At 43.0% G+C, this 15,245-nt stretch overlaps 1 protein-coding gene across 1 annotated transcript in view; it reads right to left on the bottom strand.

Moving 5' to 3' along the window:
- Positions 1 to 2,451: 2,451 nt before the first annotated feature.
- The window catches only part of LOC137779613 (protein NLRC3-like), a 14,668-nt gene continuing 1,874 nt past the window's right edge, over positions 2,452 to 15,245 (bottom strand). The window contains exons 3-12 of the mRNA XM_068567653.1: positions 13,985 to 14,107; positions 13,775 to 13,897; positions 11,728 to 11,841; positions 11,443 to 11,521; positions 11,061 to 11,289; positions 9,121 to 10,909; positions 8,848 to 9,021; positions 8,551 to 8,724; positions 3,607 to 3,653; positions 2,452 to 3,453 (exon numbers count right to left, since the gene is read on the bottom strand). Of these exons, the coding sequence (XP_068423754.1) occupies positions 2,903 to 3,453; positions 3,607 to 3,653; positions 8,551 to 8,724; positions 8,848 to 9,021; positions 9,121 to 10,909; positions 11,061 to 11,289; positions 11,443 to 11,521; positions 11,728 to 11,841; positions 13,775 to 13,897; positions 13,985 to 14,073 (3,369 nt within the window). The 5' untranslated portion in view covers positions 14,074 to 14,107 and the 3' untranslated portion in view covers positions 2,452 to 2,902. The remainder of the gene's footprint in view (positions 3,454 to 3,606; positions 3,654 to 8,550; positions 8,725 to 8,847; positions 9,022 to 9,120; positions 10,910 to 11,060; positions 11,290 to 11,442; positions 11,522 to 11,727; positions 11,842 to 13,774; positions 13,898 to 13,984; positions 14,108 to 15,245) is intronic.

Below are 15,245 nucleotides of genomic sequence, written 5' to 3'. Positions count from 1 at the left end.
CAATATTCAAACAGCTAAAAAAGCAGATATATCCCCCTGCAGTCCGTCAACGGCTCCAGGGGGATATCTGTCACGCTTGCCAGTCTTCAAAACTTGAGAGCCCTGTGAAGGTCTTCCTCAGCTGGCCCATTCTCAGCACCTCTTTGCTGACAAGCAGCCTTTGGCAAATGATCCTCACAGAATATCTTGTAGCTGACATCAAACATGGGCTCATTCCTAAAACACATATGAATGAGGAGTAAAGACATTAATAAGTGTTGTGATGGTTTGCACATGCAACAGAATGCAGATTGAAGGTTTACTTTCATAATGTTCAGTTAGTAGCTCCTTGAAATGCAATATAACACATGACTTACTGTTCTTTCTCTGGTCTTTCAAGCCTCATCAAAAAACCTGGTGTACTGATTGGAGCAGCCTTTGTGGTTCTGCACCTCCAGAGCCGCACAGTCTTTGTCTTTTATGTGTATCAAAAAACTTTGGTCATCCTTCAACTCGGCAGCTTTCTGCAATTGGCCTTAACGAAACAAAAAGGATAGCTCAATGAGTTTGTTGACATATCTCTCACACAGAATTGTACCTTTCAGTCACTCAACCACAGTCTGTGTGTGTGTGTGTGTGTGTGTGTGTGTGTGTGTGTGTGTGTGTGTGTGTGTGTGTGTGTGTTTACCTGCTGTTAATGTTTTCAGCCTTTCTTTGTTGGACTTCTGTTGCTACAAGTTGATGGCACTCGCGACGAATATCCTGTTACGCTCTGAAGAAACTAGTTCGGCATAAAACATCGCCGCATCCACAATCGATTAGAATTTCAGCGACAAACTTTTTTTTGGTAACTTAACATGACTCGTTCTTTTTTATGAACGAAAGATTGTGTAGATGCACGACTGTGGAGCGGGAATCGTTTTCTAAAAGACTTTTCGTGGTTCACCTTGCGGCCTATGGAGGAGGAACCCGTGTGGTTGGGAACCTTCAGGAGTGAACAATCATTCACTCCTGTCAGCCTATCGCAGGAGAAGAGCTCTCTCACCTCATGGAGACGATTTCAGAGACGAGCAAGACTGGACTTTGGTTGGAATGTACAAAATACAAACCAGTTTTATTTGTTTTTACAATAACAAGGTTAAAGGTCACAACAACGGATAATGCAAGAAGTCAATTATGATCTAGAATCATCCAAAACTAGGATTCATTTGATTTCAACGTCACTTATCAAAGTTTGTTAATTTGTTGCACGACGATCAAAGACAATGAATTTAGTTTGTTCAAATCAAAACAACTCTTTACAAGTTGTGATTATTTCTCCACAGAAGCTGAATCTGATCCAGAAAGACTCTCGTTTGACATTCGGAGGTTTTTCTTCACACAAACAAATGTCTCAAGACCAGCAGCAGGTACCCCTCACCTGCTGCAGCTGTTTACAACCACTGAGAGATCAGGGCCCTGTTCCACGTACGTGGTTCCACAAATACGATCAAATGTCCTGTTATCCAGCTTAACCTAACGAGATGATTGACTACAGGATATGTCGGTTCCCTGAAGGTGGATCCTCCCTCAAACGCTCTCCTTCATTCTAACCAGACGTCAGTTCTCAGGATAACTGTGCGTGCCCGCTGCTCTTCAGAAGGGAGAAAAGTCAAACGCCAAATTCATGATGTTCTCTTTCTAAAATGACAAATAAACTCAGAGAAAGACTGTCTCTTTTCTCTGCTGACGAGCAGAAGATGATCATGACTACATTTGATGAATTTAAGTCCATAATCATGACAAAATGTAATTGTGCTTTCACATTCAAGCGTAGTGAATATTCACAACACTTCCTGTTGTGAACGCAGCGTAACGCCGCGTAACACGAGTCACTGAAGCAACATATCAGACAAGTAAATGTGTCAAAAAATAAAGAAATGTATCGGCTAATTTTCAGTGCCTCATCACCCAAATCAACGAGATTATATTTATTTAAATGTGCCTGCTGTATACATATGAATATATACTTATGAGGATATATGTACTTTATGCACGTATGTATCATGAACGATGTGTATATTCATGTAACCTATGTGTGTGTAGATTACCATATAACTCGGAGTTTGAACACTTGTATGGGCGGATCAGTATGTATGTATTATTCATAATCAGAAATTCAATCAGTTGAAGCAGGATAAGTCTTGTTATCATGAGTCCACCTTCATCGTGTTCTACAGTAATGATATGCATCCTGTACTAATGACTGTCATATAAGTATGAGTGCTCTCAACACATCTATAAGTTTCTTAAGCACTAAATAAACGTCATGAGCAGCACGGCATGCAGCAGCTTTCACCATGTTCTCTCATCGCGGACACAAACATGTACCACTCGCTAAAAAGCGAGCTGTGCCTTGTGCTCTTTTTTTTACACAATCCTTCTGTGATCCAGTCTGCATGTACATACATGTACATGAATGTCCGGCTCCAGAAAGTCTCATAAATAAATGAGTCCTTGTCAGCAGAATGGATAGCGCTCATATGACGTCATCATGATGTGAGAACGGATCTTGGTGATCTGGAAGAACTCTCTCCCTATAAAACTAATATAAAACTAATATCGCTCCTTCATCAATGAGGAAGAGAGCTGCTTTCTGTCCGGTGGGAGTGAACAACTTATCCAGTGAAGTTTCACTAAACCTGCTCCCGACCAGGTTAGGGGATTTCAATGTGTTGCTATAGTGACTGATCTAAACTGGCTTCGTGGAACCGAAAATCCTGATCTACGTCATCTTATCCTGGAAGTTATCCAGCTATATCAGTAAACCAGGTACGTGGAACAGGGCCCAGGTTGCTGCTAGCTAACATCAGCTGTGTGTCATCCTGTACAGGAGGAACTATCTGGACAGCAGAGAGAAGGTTTCTCTACCAGGAGGAGACTCTCAATCCTCCAGAGAACACAGAGACACTGAGGATTCAGACAAGGACCTGAACCAGAACCCAAACCCAGGATAAAGAGGTTCAGTGAATGTGGTGTTGAAGGTGTGGAGGTGGATCAGTGTGTCAGAGGAGACTCTGTAGAAGGACAGAGAGCCAGCAGGACAGTCCACATACACTGCTACTCTACCAGAGGAGGAGGAGGAGGAGGTGATGCGTGTTTCTGTCTTATTGTGATGGACATAGTAACCAACACCATCATAACACTCCAGACTCCAGGACTGATCATTCATTCCAAACAAACAGTCTTCACTGTTTCCTCTCCTTCTGATTCCTCTGTAACTCACTGATATAGAAACTCTTCCTCTCCACTCGACCTCCCAGTAACAGCGACCAGTCAGACCAGTTCTACACAGCAGCTGAGGCCAGTAGTCAAACCTGTCTGGATGATCAGGATATGACTGATCCTCCTTCACATGCGTCACCTTCCTGTTGTTGTCAGACAGTGTGAGTCTCTTGTTCACTGTGTTTGTGTCGAGTGTGAGTTCACAGGAATCTGATGGAGAGAACAAGACACAATACAGCTGCAGTTATTAATCTATCATCTGTTCATCTAGTGACACTTTGATGATGACATCAGAGATGTGAATGAGTGATGTCACAGTGTGCAGATGGTTGAATGTGTTCATCAAACTCAAAGCCCACTTACACTTCCTCAGACCTGGTCTGAACCATCGGACTCCAGCAGGCTCCACCCTGAAAGGAGGAGGGGGGTCAGAGCAGCATGAAACATGGACATGACATCACTCTCATCACAGAGCTTTGGGATTCATGTTCACATGGACCACTTATTATTCATCCGCTCATCCTCTGTTACTTCATGGAGCTTCTTCTGATTGGCCCATGACGACAGCTCATCATGCTCTTCAGCCTGACTCATGTTTATGATTATCATCTTTTTAATCAACTATGTTGTTACATTACAATAAAACACTATCAAGTTGTTTCATAAACTGTTGTCTGCATATTGTTATGATCAGATTATAATCTGCATATAAACCATAACAACATAAATGGATATGAGACACACATATGACACACATCGTTAGTGGGAGAACTATTTAATTCAGCAGGTTTGAAACTGAACAGACCTCTCTCTCTCTCTCTCTCTCTCTCTCTCTCTCTCTCTCTCTCTCTCTCTCTCTCTCTCTCTCTCTCTCTCTCTCTCTTCCCCCCCCTCAGGAATAAAGGGGGGACTCTGAACTACAGAGCTGCCAAGAGACGGCCTCCACCCACAGTCTCCACTCCCCCGACGCCACCTACGGTCACTCGCCTCAGCCGGCGCACCAACCCGCCTCTTTCTCCTCATCCTTTACCCCTCATCCCTCACTCCCTTTCCTCATCCCTCACTCCCTTCCCTCACTCCCTTTCCTCATCCCTCATCCCTTACCCCCTCATCACATCCCTTTTCCTTCTCCAGCTCAAGAATCTATGGTTCTGAATAATAAACCTTCCACCAACACCAGTTAGGAGAAGCGTGGTCCTTGTTAGTGAAACAAATCTAGTTAGAATAAAATCTACTGGGATTAAATCCATCTCCACAACCATACTGGTAGTGAAATGTATTGTGCTGTGTAGGTGCTGCATCACTTAGTTTGGTTTCTCAGGCTGCTTTGTGGTTTTCACAGGGAAGTTGATGAGAGAGAGCTGCAAACAGCGGCGTCTACAAGCCTGCTAGAAGCTACAAACTCTGCTCTGACACCTCAGCTGAACTTTTACCTGTTAAGATTGTGCACAACAGAAAGTTAATGTCTCCTGGACTTTTTTCCTGTGAAGAACCCAGAGAGGGTTAATATTTGGTGATGTGTGGTTATGTGTGGCCTTCTGGAAAACCATAAATGTTTACGTTGAGGCATCCCTGCGATCGTCTCACTCTTTCTGTTACAAACTGACCCCGGCCCCCGTCAGAGAAGAGAAAAGTTATGTGGCCCTCACAGGAAAAAGTTTGGGGACCCCTGGTCTAGTGATTCCACCAGATTTGAAACCATATCTCTGTGAAGGATTTTTGCGAAGATATTAATATTTATAAAACGTCAATGGCTGCGTTTCCCAGATTTTGATCGTTCTTAAGGACTTCGGCTAAGAAGGAGAGCTAAGATACGAGTGTTTCCCAGACGCGCTCTTAACTGCCTTCTTAAGATCTCGCCAAAGAAGCTTCTTAAGACGCTCTTAGTGGGAGCTGTCCACCGCCGTGGAGATGAAACTAAATCAATCCATGCCAGATTAATCCATCACCCACCACTTTATCAGAGCATGAATCACACACAACACGCTGTGGTCCACACACACAGGTGCACTTATGCTACGGGCGCGTGTGTGTGTGTGTGTGTGTGTGTGTGTGTGTGTGTGTGTGTGTGTGTGTGCCATCCACGACACCAATCACCGGGGATCTCAGCCATGGCATGAAATCCACGGTGGACCTGGCGGACCTCGTCCCGTGTGGTGGCATTCTGATGTGTGTCCGCATGGCGCAGGAGGATCGGTGTGACGCTGCCACACTCCGTGAACCCGATGCCTTGCTGAGGCCGGTGCCGTCCCCCACCACCTCCAGGAAGCTCCCCACTGCGTAAAGACCAGGCTGAGGGCAACACTGCAGCGGGTTGGCCTCTGGATGTGTGGTGACACCAGGTGACGAGGCGGTGGATCTCCACACGGGGAAGCCGGTACTTGGACTGGACGGCCCGGTGCGACAGCACATTAATTAAACACCGAGCCTCTTTTCAGGTTTCTGCTTGAAAATGACATACAAACTAAAATGTCTGTGTCTCTGCGACCACTAGAGCTATTTGAATAATCTTGGAGTTAATAAACAAGTATAATGTTAGGTTTTGCTCAGATGTGTAAATATCAGTCTAAGTGTTACTGGTTAAGAGTAAATGAAGATGACACACAGAAAGAAATGTAAAGTTTCAGGTCCGCCGTGAAAATAAGCACTTTTAGCATGATTTTTACCTAGAAATAACGCGTTCGTAAGCTTTTAAATTCTCCCAAATCCTATCTCAAAGTCTTAACATTTTTGCATTGTTTTACTTTGATAAAGTGAAGCAGAACAAAGTTAGAGAGGATTTAGTACATAAAAAAGTCAGGCGAGGGCTCACATTTGTAACATTTAGTCACATTTGAGGAGAAGAAAAAATAAAAAAATTCAGATTTTTTTTTTTTTTAAATTTATAAAATAACCAATATTTCCCTTTAAAATAAAACAGGCACACACATTAACAATTATTAAACTGTAAAAAAAAAAAAAGAGTTAAGTAGTATTTGCTGAATAATCAGCAAATACTAAACTTTTTTTTTGCAAATAAAGCGATTCATGTTTCTGTGTCCTTTGGCTCATATCTCCCTGGTTCTTTGAGCTGGAAGGATTTTGAATGTCTGGATTCTGTGTGGAATTGTCTTGCTTCTGGACATCAGGATTTTTCTGATAGCACCAAGCTAAGGGTTGCTGGTTCTGGAAACATGCTGCTTTTGGGCTGATTTGGGTTTTTGTTTTGTTTTATACTTTTATGATTATCTTTCTTTCTGTTTGAGTTTTTTTTAAATGGCTGACTGATTCTTGTAGCAACGGCTTTGGTGTTTATTTCAACATCAATATATTTTCTTATGATTGATATGTTTTATTTGCAAAAAATCCAAAAGAATCCAGATTAGGATCCTGTGGTTTTTAAAAGGGAGTGGGTCAGACTGATCTTACGTTTCCTTCTTAGTGAAAGAGCGTCTTAAGCTAAGAACGACTTCTTTCACAGCGTCCTTATGACGCTCTTATGACGCTCCTAAGACGCTCCTAAGATGCTCTTAGCGTTTAAGAGCGTCTTAATGAATCTGGGAAACGCTGCCAATGTCTGCGCGGCGCTCCTGCCTGTATCCCCAGTAGCCGTAAAAAAGTGTGTCATCTTTGGCAGCGTTCCTAAATATTTATCTGTGTCTTTTCTTTTTTTTCTTTTGATGGAGCCGCTTGGATAACTTTGTTTCATTTTTGCTTTTATTCTTGTCTTGCTTCTTCTGAATCGTCTCTGTGTAATTTCCTCCTGTCACTGTGTGTTTATGTTTCGCGCTGCGCACCGTTACGGACGAGTGCATTTCATTGTGAAAGTAGGGGTGTGTGGACACGACAGATAACCATGAACTGGACATTTTAACTACCACTTCAACGTTTCAACGGATTTCTTGTTGAGAGATTGACAAATTATGAAAGTAAAAAAGTGTAATCATTAAAAACGTATAACTATTTTCTTTTTTTTGTATAACCATTTTGATTTTTTATGTACAACCATTATCTTTTTAACCATTGAAGGAATATATGTACTGTTTGGTCTTCATTTGAAGTACAGTTTGTGATTAGATCGTATAAAATGTATAGGATGTTATAAGTTGCTATGTTATATAATCTTTTCTATATTATGGGTAAAAGTAAAAAGCTCTCCTGTGTATTAGGGTCCAGCAGCCAGTGTGACCATATTAGGCAATAAACCCTTAGATTATCTTAGATGCAAGATCTAGGACTGAGCCTTAAAGAAAAGGTGGAGGGGTTAAGGGTGTCTGTGAGGTACAAGAGGTGATGCACAGAGAGGAGAAGGTTTTCCTCTCTTCTTCTCTTCTCACTCTCTTCGAACCCTTCTCTTCAGACTTTGCTTCTTTTCTTACTTTTTACTCTTCTTGTTCACCAGACCACGGTCTGGAAGAACACATTTAGAGAAGACTAGACTTAATATGCAACTTTACTAGAGCAGGAGAAAAATCTTATCCACCCTGTCCCAGCCCTTAGGGGTTGGGACAGGGAACCCAGCTAGTCTGGAGGAAACTTCTGCTATCAGGAGCAGAGAGCCTGGCAGCAGTACAGGACCACCAAACAGAGAAAGTGGTTTTCAACCAGCTCTGAACTTAGTTTTTATTTTCATTTTACTTTTTACACTGAGCACTGTTTCATTGAGTTGAAATTGTTGGAAGTGATTGGAGCGAAAATAAAAAATCTCAGCCTTACCATTGGGTAAGTGACTGACATCAAACAAAGTTATGGTTTTTTAGAACAATTTAATCCTTTTTCCCTGTCCACCAACCGTGAGATACAGAAGTGACGACTGAATCTACCGAACAGACTTAAGGGAAGTATCTTTGGGTGAAAACTGTGCAGTGTTAGTATAATGATGAGATGGTGTCAAACAGGTATAGAGAAGGTGTAGACGATACACGCACTCATTATACGGGTTGAGACAAGTTACAGCCCACTGTGGGGACCTGACAGCACAGAGCTGTGAAACACCCTCAACAAAACCTAGAACTTAACTCGAAATAATCAAAAATCCTAAAGATTGAGCCCGGGGCGAGATAAAAGACCAAAAACATTATACTCATATCGGATGAGGATTGTTATTTCCTCCGGGATCACTGAGATAATAGTTGACGGAGTGCCACCGTTTTAGGTAAAGAGGTCTTGCCTTCCTATCCCCCCCTCCTCCTCTCCTCTTCCCCCAGCCTTTTTGAGGTTGGTTGGGGGCCCCTCTACTACGACCACTGGTAGGGGGCCCCAAGCAGCCGCCGTCCTATGTCTCTATGTTAAAACCGCCTCTGCTCTGTGGCTGCAGCCTCTTCATACCTGAGAGTCTCCAGTCTCCAGTGTGGATCCTCCAGTCCAGCAGACAGCAGCTTCACTGCTGAGTCTCCTGGATGATTGTAGCTCAGATCCAGCTCTCTCAGATGGGAGGGGTTGGAGCTCAGAGCTGAGGTCAGAGAAGAAGAGCCTTCCTCTGAGATCAGACAGCCTGACAGCCTGCAAACACACAATAACACACATATCACATCTTAAGACAATCTGAAGGAGGATACGAGTTCATCCATGAATGTAAATCAGGATTTGAGTGTCCATTAGTTGAACATGTTGATGAATCCTGACCTGAGGGTCTCCAGTCTGCAGTGAGGACTCTCCAGTCCAGCAGACAGCAGCTTCACTCCTGAATCCTGCAGGTTGTTGTTACTCAGGTCCAGCTCTCTTAGACTCTCAGACTGGGAGCTGAGGACTGAGGACAGAGCTTCACAGCTTCTCTCTGAGAGGTTACAGCCACTCAGGCTGAAGAGACAAGGAGGAAGAAAATATAAACAATAAGTAGAAAAGATAGCAGAGTATTTAAGTTATGATATATGAATATAGCTCTCTCTCTGTACTTACAGAGCTTTGTTGGAGGCTTTGACCACTGGCAGCAGCCTCAGAAGAGCCTCCTCTGAAGCAGAGTACTTCTTCAGGTCAAACACCTCCAGATCTTTTCCTGATGACAGTAAGATGAAGACCAGAGCTGACCACTGAGCAGGAGACAGTTTACCTCTGGAGAGACGTCCTGACCTCAGGGACTGTTGGATCTCCTCCACTAGATAACCATCATTCAGTTCATTCAGACAGTGGAACAGATTGATGCTTTTCTCTGGAGACACATCCTCACTGATCTTCTTCTTGATGTACTGGACTGTTTTCTTATTGGTCCGTGAGCTACTTCCTGTCTGTGTCAGCAGACCTCGTAGGAGAGTCTGATTGGTCTCCAGTGAAAGACCCAGGAGGAAACGGAGGAACAAGTCCAGGTGTCCATTAGGACTCTGTAAGGCCTTGTCCACAGCACTCTGGCAGAGAGGTCTTGGTTTAGGTTTAGACAACCGGGAGGTTGTTTGTTCTTCTGCCAGCAGGTTGACACCAGAGTTGATGAAGGTCAGATGGACATGAAGAGCAGCCAGAAACTCCTGAACACTCAGATGGACGAAGCAGAACACCTTGTCCTGGTACAGTCCTCTCTCCTCTCTAAAGGTTTGTGTGAACACTCCTGAGTACACTGAGGCTGCTCTGATATCAATGCCACACTCTGTCAGGTCGGATTCATAGAAGATCAGGTTCCCTTTCTGCAGCTGATCAAAAGCCAGTTTTCCCAGAGACTCGATCATCTTCCTGCTCTTTGGACTCCAGTGTGGATCTGTCTCAGCTCCTCCATCAAACTTGACATTCTTCACTTTGGCCTGAACCACCAGGAAGTGGATGTACATCTCTGTCAGGGTCTTGGGCAGCTGTCCTCCCTCTGTGGTCTTCAACACGTCCTCCAGAACTGTAGCAGTGATCCAGCAGAAGACTGGGATGTGACACATGATGTGGAGGCTTCGTGAGGTCTCGATGTGGGGGATGATCCTGCTGGCCTGCTGCTCATCTCTGAACCTCTTCCTGAAGTAGTCCTTCTTCTGTGGGTTAGTGAACCCTCTGACCTCTGTCACCAGGTCAACACAGTCAGGAGGGATCTGATTGGCTGCCGCAGGTCGTGTGGTTATCCAGAGGCGAGCAGAGGGAAGCAGCTTCCCCCTGATGAGGTTTGTCAGCAGCACATCCACTGAGGTGGACTCTGTGATATCAGTCAGGTCCTCATTGTTGTGGAAGTTCAGAGGAAGTCGACACTCATCCAGACCGTCAAAGATGAACACAACCGGGAACTCTTCAAACCTGCAGATTCCTGCTTCTTTGGTTTCAGAGAAGAAGTGATGAACAAGTTCCTCCAAGCTGAACTTCTTCTCTTTCAGCACATTCAGCTCTCTGAACGTGAATGGAAACATGAACTGGATGTCCTGGTTGGCTTTGTCTTCAACCCAGTCCAGAGTGAACTTCTGTGTTAGGACTGTTTTTCCGATGCCAGCCACTCCCTTTGTCATCACTGTTCTGATTGGTTCCTCTCCTCCAGGTGAGGCTTTAAAGAGGTCTTCTTGTCTGATGGTGGTTTCTGGTCTGTGTGGTTTCCTGGATGCTGCTTCAATCTGTCTGACCTCATGTTCATTGTTGACCTCTGCAGTCCCTCCCTCTGTGATGTAGAGCTCTGTGTAGATCTGGTTCAGAAGGGTTGGGTTTCCTGCTTTAGCGATCCCCTCAAACACACACTGGAACTTCTTCTTCAGGTTAGATTTGAGTTCACGCTGACAAACTGCAGCAAGAAGTCCTGAATGAACAAACAACAAGAAGATCAGAATAGATTTTTAACATGTCATTTCCTCAAAGAATGAGTATGAATATATTCTGGTCCATCTCTTGAGACATTAGTAAACGTTCCATTCATCCAGCATGTTAAATCTTTAGAGAAATGCTCTTACTGCTCTGCAGACAGTCAGCCAGCTCCTCCTGCTTCATGCTCCTCAGGAAGTGCAGTGAGATCTTCTGAAATGCTTCTCTGCTCCTCCTCCTCTGCTCTTCATCAACACCATTCAACACCTCCTCATCCTCTCTCTGACTCTCTAAGTATTCTGGGTAATCTGAACTCAGAACCTTCTGGATCTTCTTCAGCTCGTCCTTCACAAAAGTGAGGATGTTCTCCTCCAGCAGCTGGAACAGAATATTCTCTGAATGACAAACTAAAACCATGGAAGCAAACATCAGATCCATGTTGGACAGACTGACAACCCACTGGTCTAAAGAGTGCAGCATGGAGATGATGGTGAACAGAAGACATGTAAAAGTAGTTGTACAGGTACAGACCATAAATATGGAGTCCAGGTGTGTTTGATGCTGCTGGGCAGACGGACCTCTGGGAACCTCTGAGCTCTCCTGGTCCTCTCTGTGGAGGAGTCATGAACCATCAGCTCACATTGTGTCTGCACCACAGACTGTTTATTGTTCATGATATTACAACACAAACACAACAATAAGTTAAAGATGTGTCATGATTCATCATTTTATAAACCAGATGCTAAAGACTGCAGATGAAGGACGACCATCTGTGTGACAGTTAGTCATCTTGTTTCATCTGTTTAAAGAACTTACTCTGGGTCATAAGAACGTTGTTCATCTCTGAAGAGAATAAAAGCATCTTTAGACCGATCACTCTTCATGGACACACAGCTGGGTTCAGGAGACTTTTCTCTCTGCTGCTGTGACCTGATAGAAACACTGAGATTTAATGAACACATAGGATTCATATTACCTGCTTTCACTGGTTTTGTTTGACCATTACCCATTAAAACATAAATGGTCTTAAATGGCAACGACAACACAACTTATTTATGGTTACTTATTTGTTGCTTATTCAACAAACTCGTCATTACAATGAGACACAATAACTAAAACTTGGAGCCGGGGAGCCAGTCATAGTTATGATGAATGTAATGATGGAGGACAACCCTCCAACAGGAAACTCTTTTAAACTGCTGACTCTTCATCAAACTGCACTCTGCTTCCAGACCTCTGAAGGTAGTGCCAAACATCTACCACTAGTCTGCATAGATTTATGTTCCCAGACCTCTGAACGTAGACCCAGAACCCCTGCAGCTAGTCTACAGACCTCTGAATGTAGACCCAGAACCCCTGCAGCTAGTCTACAGACCTCTAAATGTAGACCCAGAACCACTGCAGCTGGTCTACAGACCTCTGAATGTAGACCCTGTACCCCTGCAGCTAGTCTACAGACCTCTAAATGTAGACCCAGAACCCCTGCAGCTAGTCTACAGACCTCTGAACGTAGACCCCGAACCCCTGCAGATAGTCTACAGTCTTCTGAAACTACTCCCCAAACCATGACAAGTAGTCCCTGAAACTCTGGATCTAGGACCCAGACTACTTCAGCTTCTCCCCAGAACTGTGGAGCTGTTCTGAAGACTTTTGTAGGTTTACTCCGTCATCTGTCTCAAAAAATCTACAACTAAAAAATATCTCCTGGTCGACTCAGAGGAGGAATAAACTCACAGTGTGTTTGCACCAGAGTAGGGCTGCAACAACGAATCGATAAAATCGATAAAAATCGATTATTAAAAAAGTTGGCAACGAATTTCATTATCAATTCGTTGTGTCGCGCGATTATTACGCCGCTCAATAAGTCGCGGAGATGTTTGAGTATTGAACATAACAGTTGAGTGGAGCGGAGCGCCGCAGACTGAAGGTCCAGGAGCTTCTGCAGCGCTGTACCTTCTCTATGTCGCTGCATAGTCGCGTTGCGTGTTCACTAACTTAACAGCTAGGCTAACCGTTGTCGTTAGCTCGCTAGCTCGTCCTTCATTCCCGTGTTTGAGCTGTTGGGTTAGATAACGTCTTCATTTTAAAATACCGTAGAGGCTTCAAGAGAAGCAACGTGTAAACATCTCCTCTGAGGAGCAGAACACAGACCTGCGTTCAACAGTCTGATATAATGAGGCTTCATGCAGAGGAAGTGCTGCTGGGATTTGTAGTTCCATATCTAATGAACAACCTTTATTTAGGTAAAGTGCAATACGTAAGTTATCCGTTGATACATTGAGTGATTACTTCTGGAATATCATCTCTCGTTCTCTGAGTTCTGTGTGTGTGAGTGTGTGTGTGTGTGTGTGTGAGTGTGTGTCTGTGAGTGTGTGTGTGTGTCTGTGCAGGTGTGTGAGTGTGTGTGTGCATGTGTGTGAGTGTGCACGTCTGTGAGTGTAGAGAACAAGTTCTGACAAATCCTGTTAAGTTTTCTGATTTGTATTTGTTTTTTATAAATTCTTTATTGTTAATATTTGTTGCACTGTGAATTTGTACTGTTAGTTCTGTTTTTGTAATAAAAGGTTGCAAATTAATGCTTTAAAATTATGTATTTTTTTATCCGATTAATCGATTAATTGAAAAAATAATCGAGCGATGAATCGATTATTAAAATAATCGTTAGTTGCAGCCCTAAACCAGAGACTGTTTAGAGTTAATGATTCATATACAAACAGCTACAGAGCAGTTAGTAAAATATATTGATTCTGTCATGATTGATCTTCATGAAAACAACACTGTAAATGATGAACGACCAATTCTGTGTTTCATAACTGAGAATCAGAACAGTTTGTCATCTGTTTCATCTGTTTTAAGAACTTACTCTGGGTCAGAAGAACGGCAGCCATCTTTGAAGTCAATCAGACGACCCATAGACCGATCACTCTTCATGGACACACAGCTGGGTTCAGGTCCAGGTCCAGGACAGTCTGGTCTCTGATGGATCCTGGTCACACATGTAGAAGCAGAGTCAGTGAGTCAAAGACTTTGTGACATGAGAAGAGTCCTGGACAGTTAGAGATGGTCCTCTCACCTCTGAGCTCTGGTCTGGCTGTCATGTTCCCCACACAGACTGCTTTTAGAGGGAGGGACTCCCTCCTCTCTGTCCTCACACTGACTCATAGCAGAGTCCACACCTTCACACCAACAGCACCACCTGCTGGAGAGATCACACATTACTGCTCTTCATCGTGACAATCAGCTCATTCACCTCAACACTAAATACACTCATGGGACAGTTTCCATGTTGTTGGGTCCGTGTACGCTTTGTTCGTTGGTTTTTTCGTTCATTTGAAAATACGGAAATATGGAAAAAACACCGTTTGTTCGTTTTCCGTTTCAAACCAAAAACAGGAAAACAGGAAAACCACTTCTGTTTTCTCGTTTTTGGCGTCTGAAACCAAGAACGAGAAAAGAGAGACGATTATTTTCATGTCAAAATAAAAGTAATAGATATTATTATTTACGGTCTTTTAATTCTTATTTACAGTCTTATGTGATGCAAACACATCGCAGAGTAACGTTAGAAGAAAAATGATTAATAAATATGAATAAATACACCTGGTGAAGTCAGCAACAGTAGAGACTACAGGCAGTTTAATATGCATGTATATATGTGCACAGAAAGAATCAACTGTTCAATTAATCGCTGCATTTTTTTAATGCAACACAGTTCGTAATATAGTTTAATCAAGTAACGTGTGTGTGTAGAGTTGATCATATTTAATTGTTTTATTGTATTGTGCTGTTTCTTGAGTGAACACAGAGCAGAGCCTGTATGAGACCAAAGTAAAGGTTTACCTTTCTACCAGCAGGTGGCGCTATTTCATGGATTTACTTGTTATAGGTAGGTATAGGTGTTGAAGTGAGCAGCAGCAGAGAATCAGAGGAGACACTTTGACTGGCATTTCACTTCTTTGGAAATAATATGATGGCATTGTAAATAATAGTGTTATAGTTTATGAGAGTTCTGCCACTTGCTGGCCCACCTACACCCCTTAATAAAGGCCACTTTCATGTCCCATGTTTCAGAAACAGCACAATACGATAAAACAATTAAATATGATCAACTCTAAACACACACGTTACTTGATTAAACTATATTACGAACTGTGTTGCATTAAAAAAATGCAGCGATTATTTGAACAGTTGATTCTTGCTGTGTACGTATATACATGCATATTAAACTGCCTGTAGTCTCTACTGTTGCTGACTTCACCAGGTGTATTTATTCATATTTATTAATGTTATTTTAACGTTACTCTGCGTTTTTTTTTCATCATATAAGACTGTAA

The sequence above is a fragment of the Clinocottus analis genome, unplaced genomic scaffold (genome assembly GCF_023055335.1).
Source record: "Clinocottus analis isolate CAN_PGR_092001 unplaced genomic scaffold, fCliAna1.0.p SCAF_8, whole genome shotgun sequence".
NCBI classification, from domain to species: domain Eukaryota; kingdom Metazoa; phylum Chordata; class Actinopteri; order Perciformes; family Cottidae; genus Clinocottus; species Clinocottus analis.
This window is presented reverse-complemented; position numbering and strand designations above follow the sequence as displayed.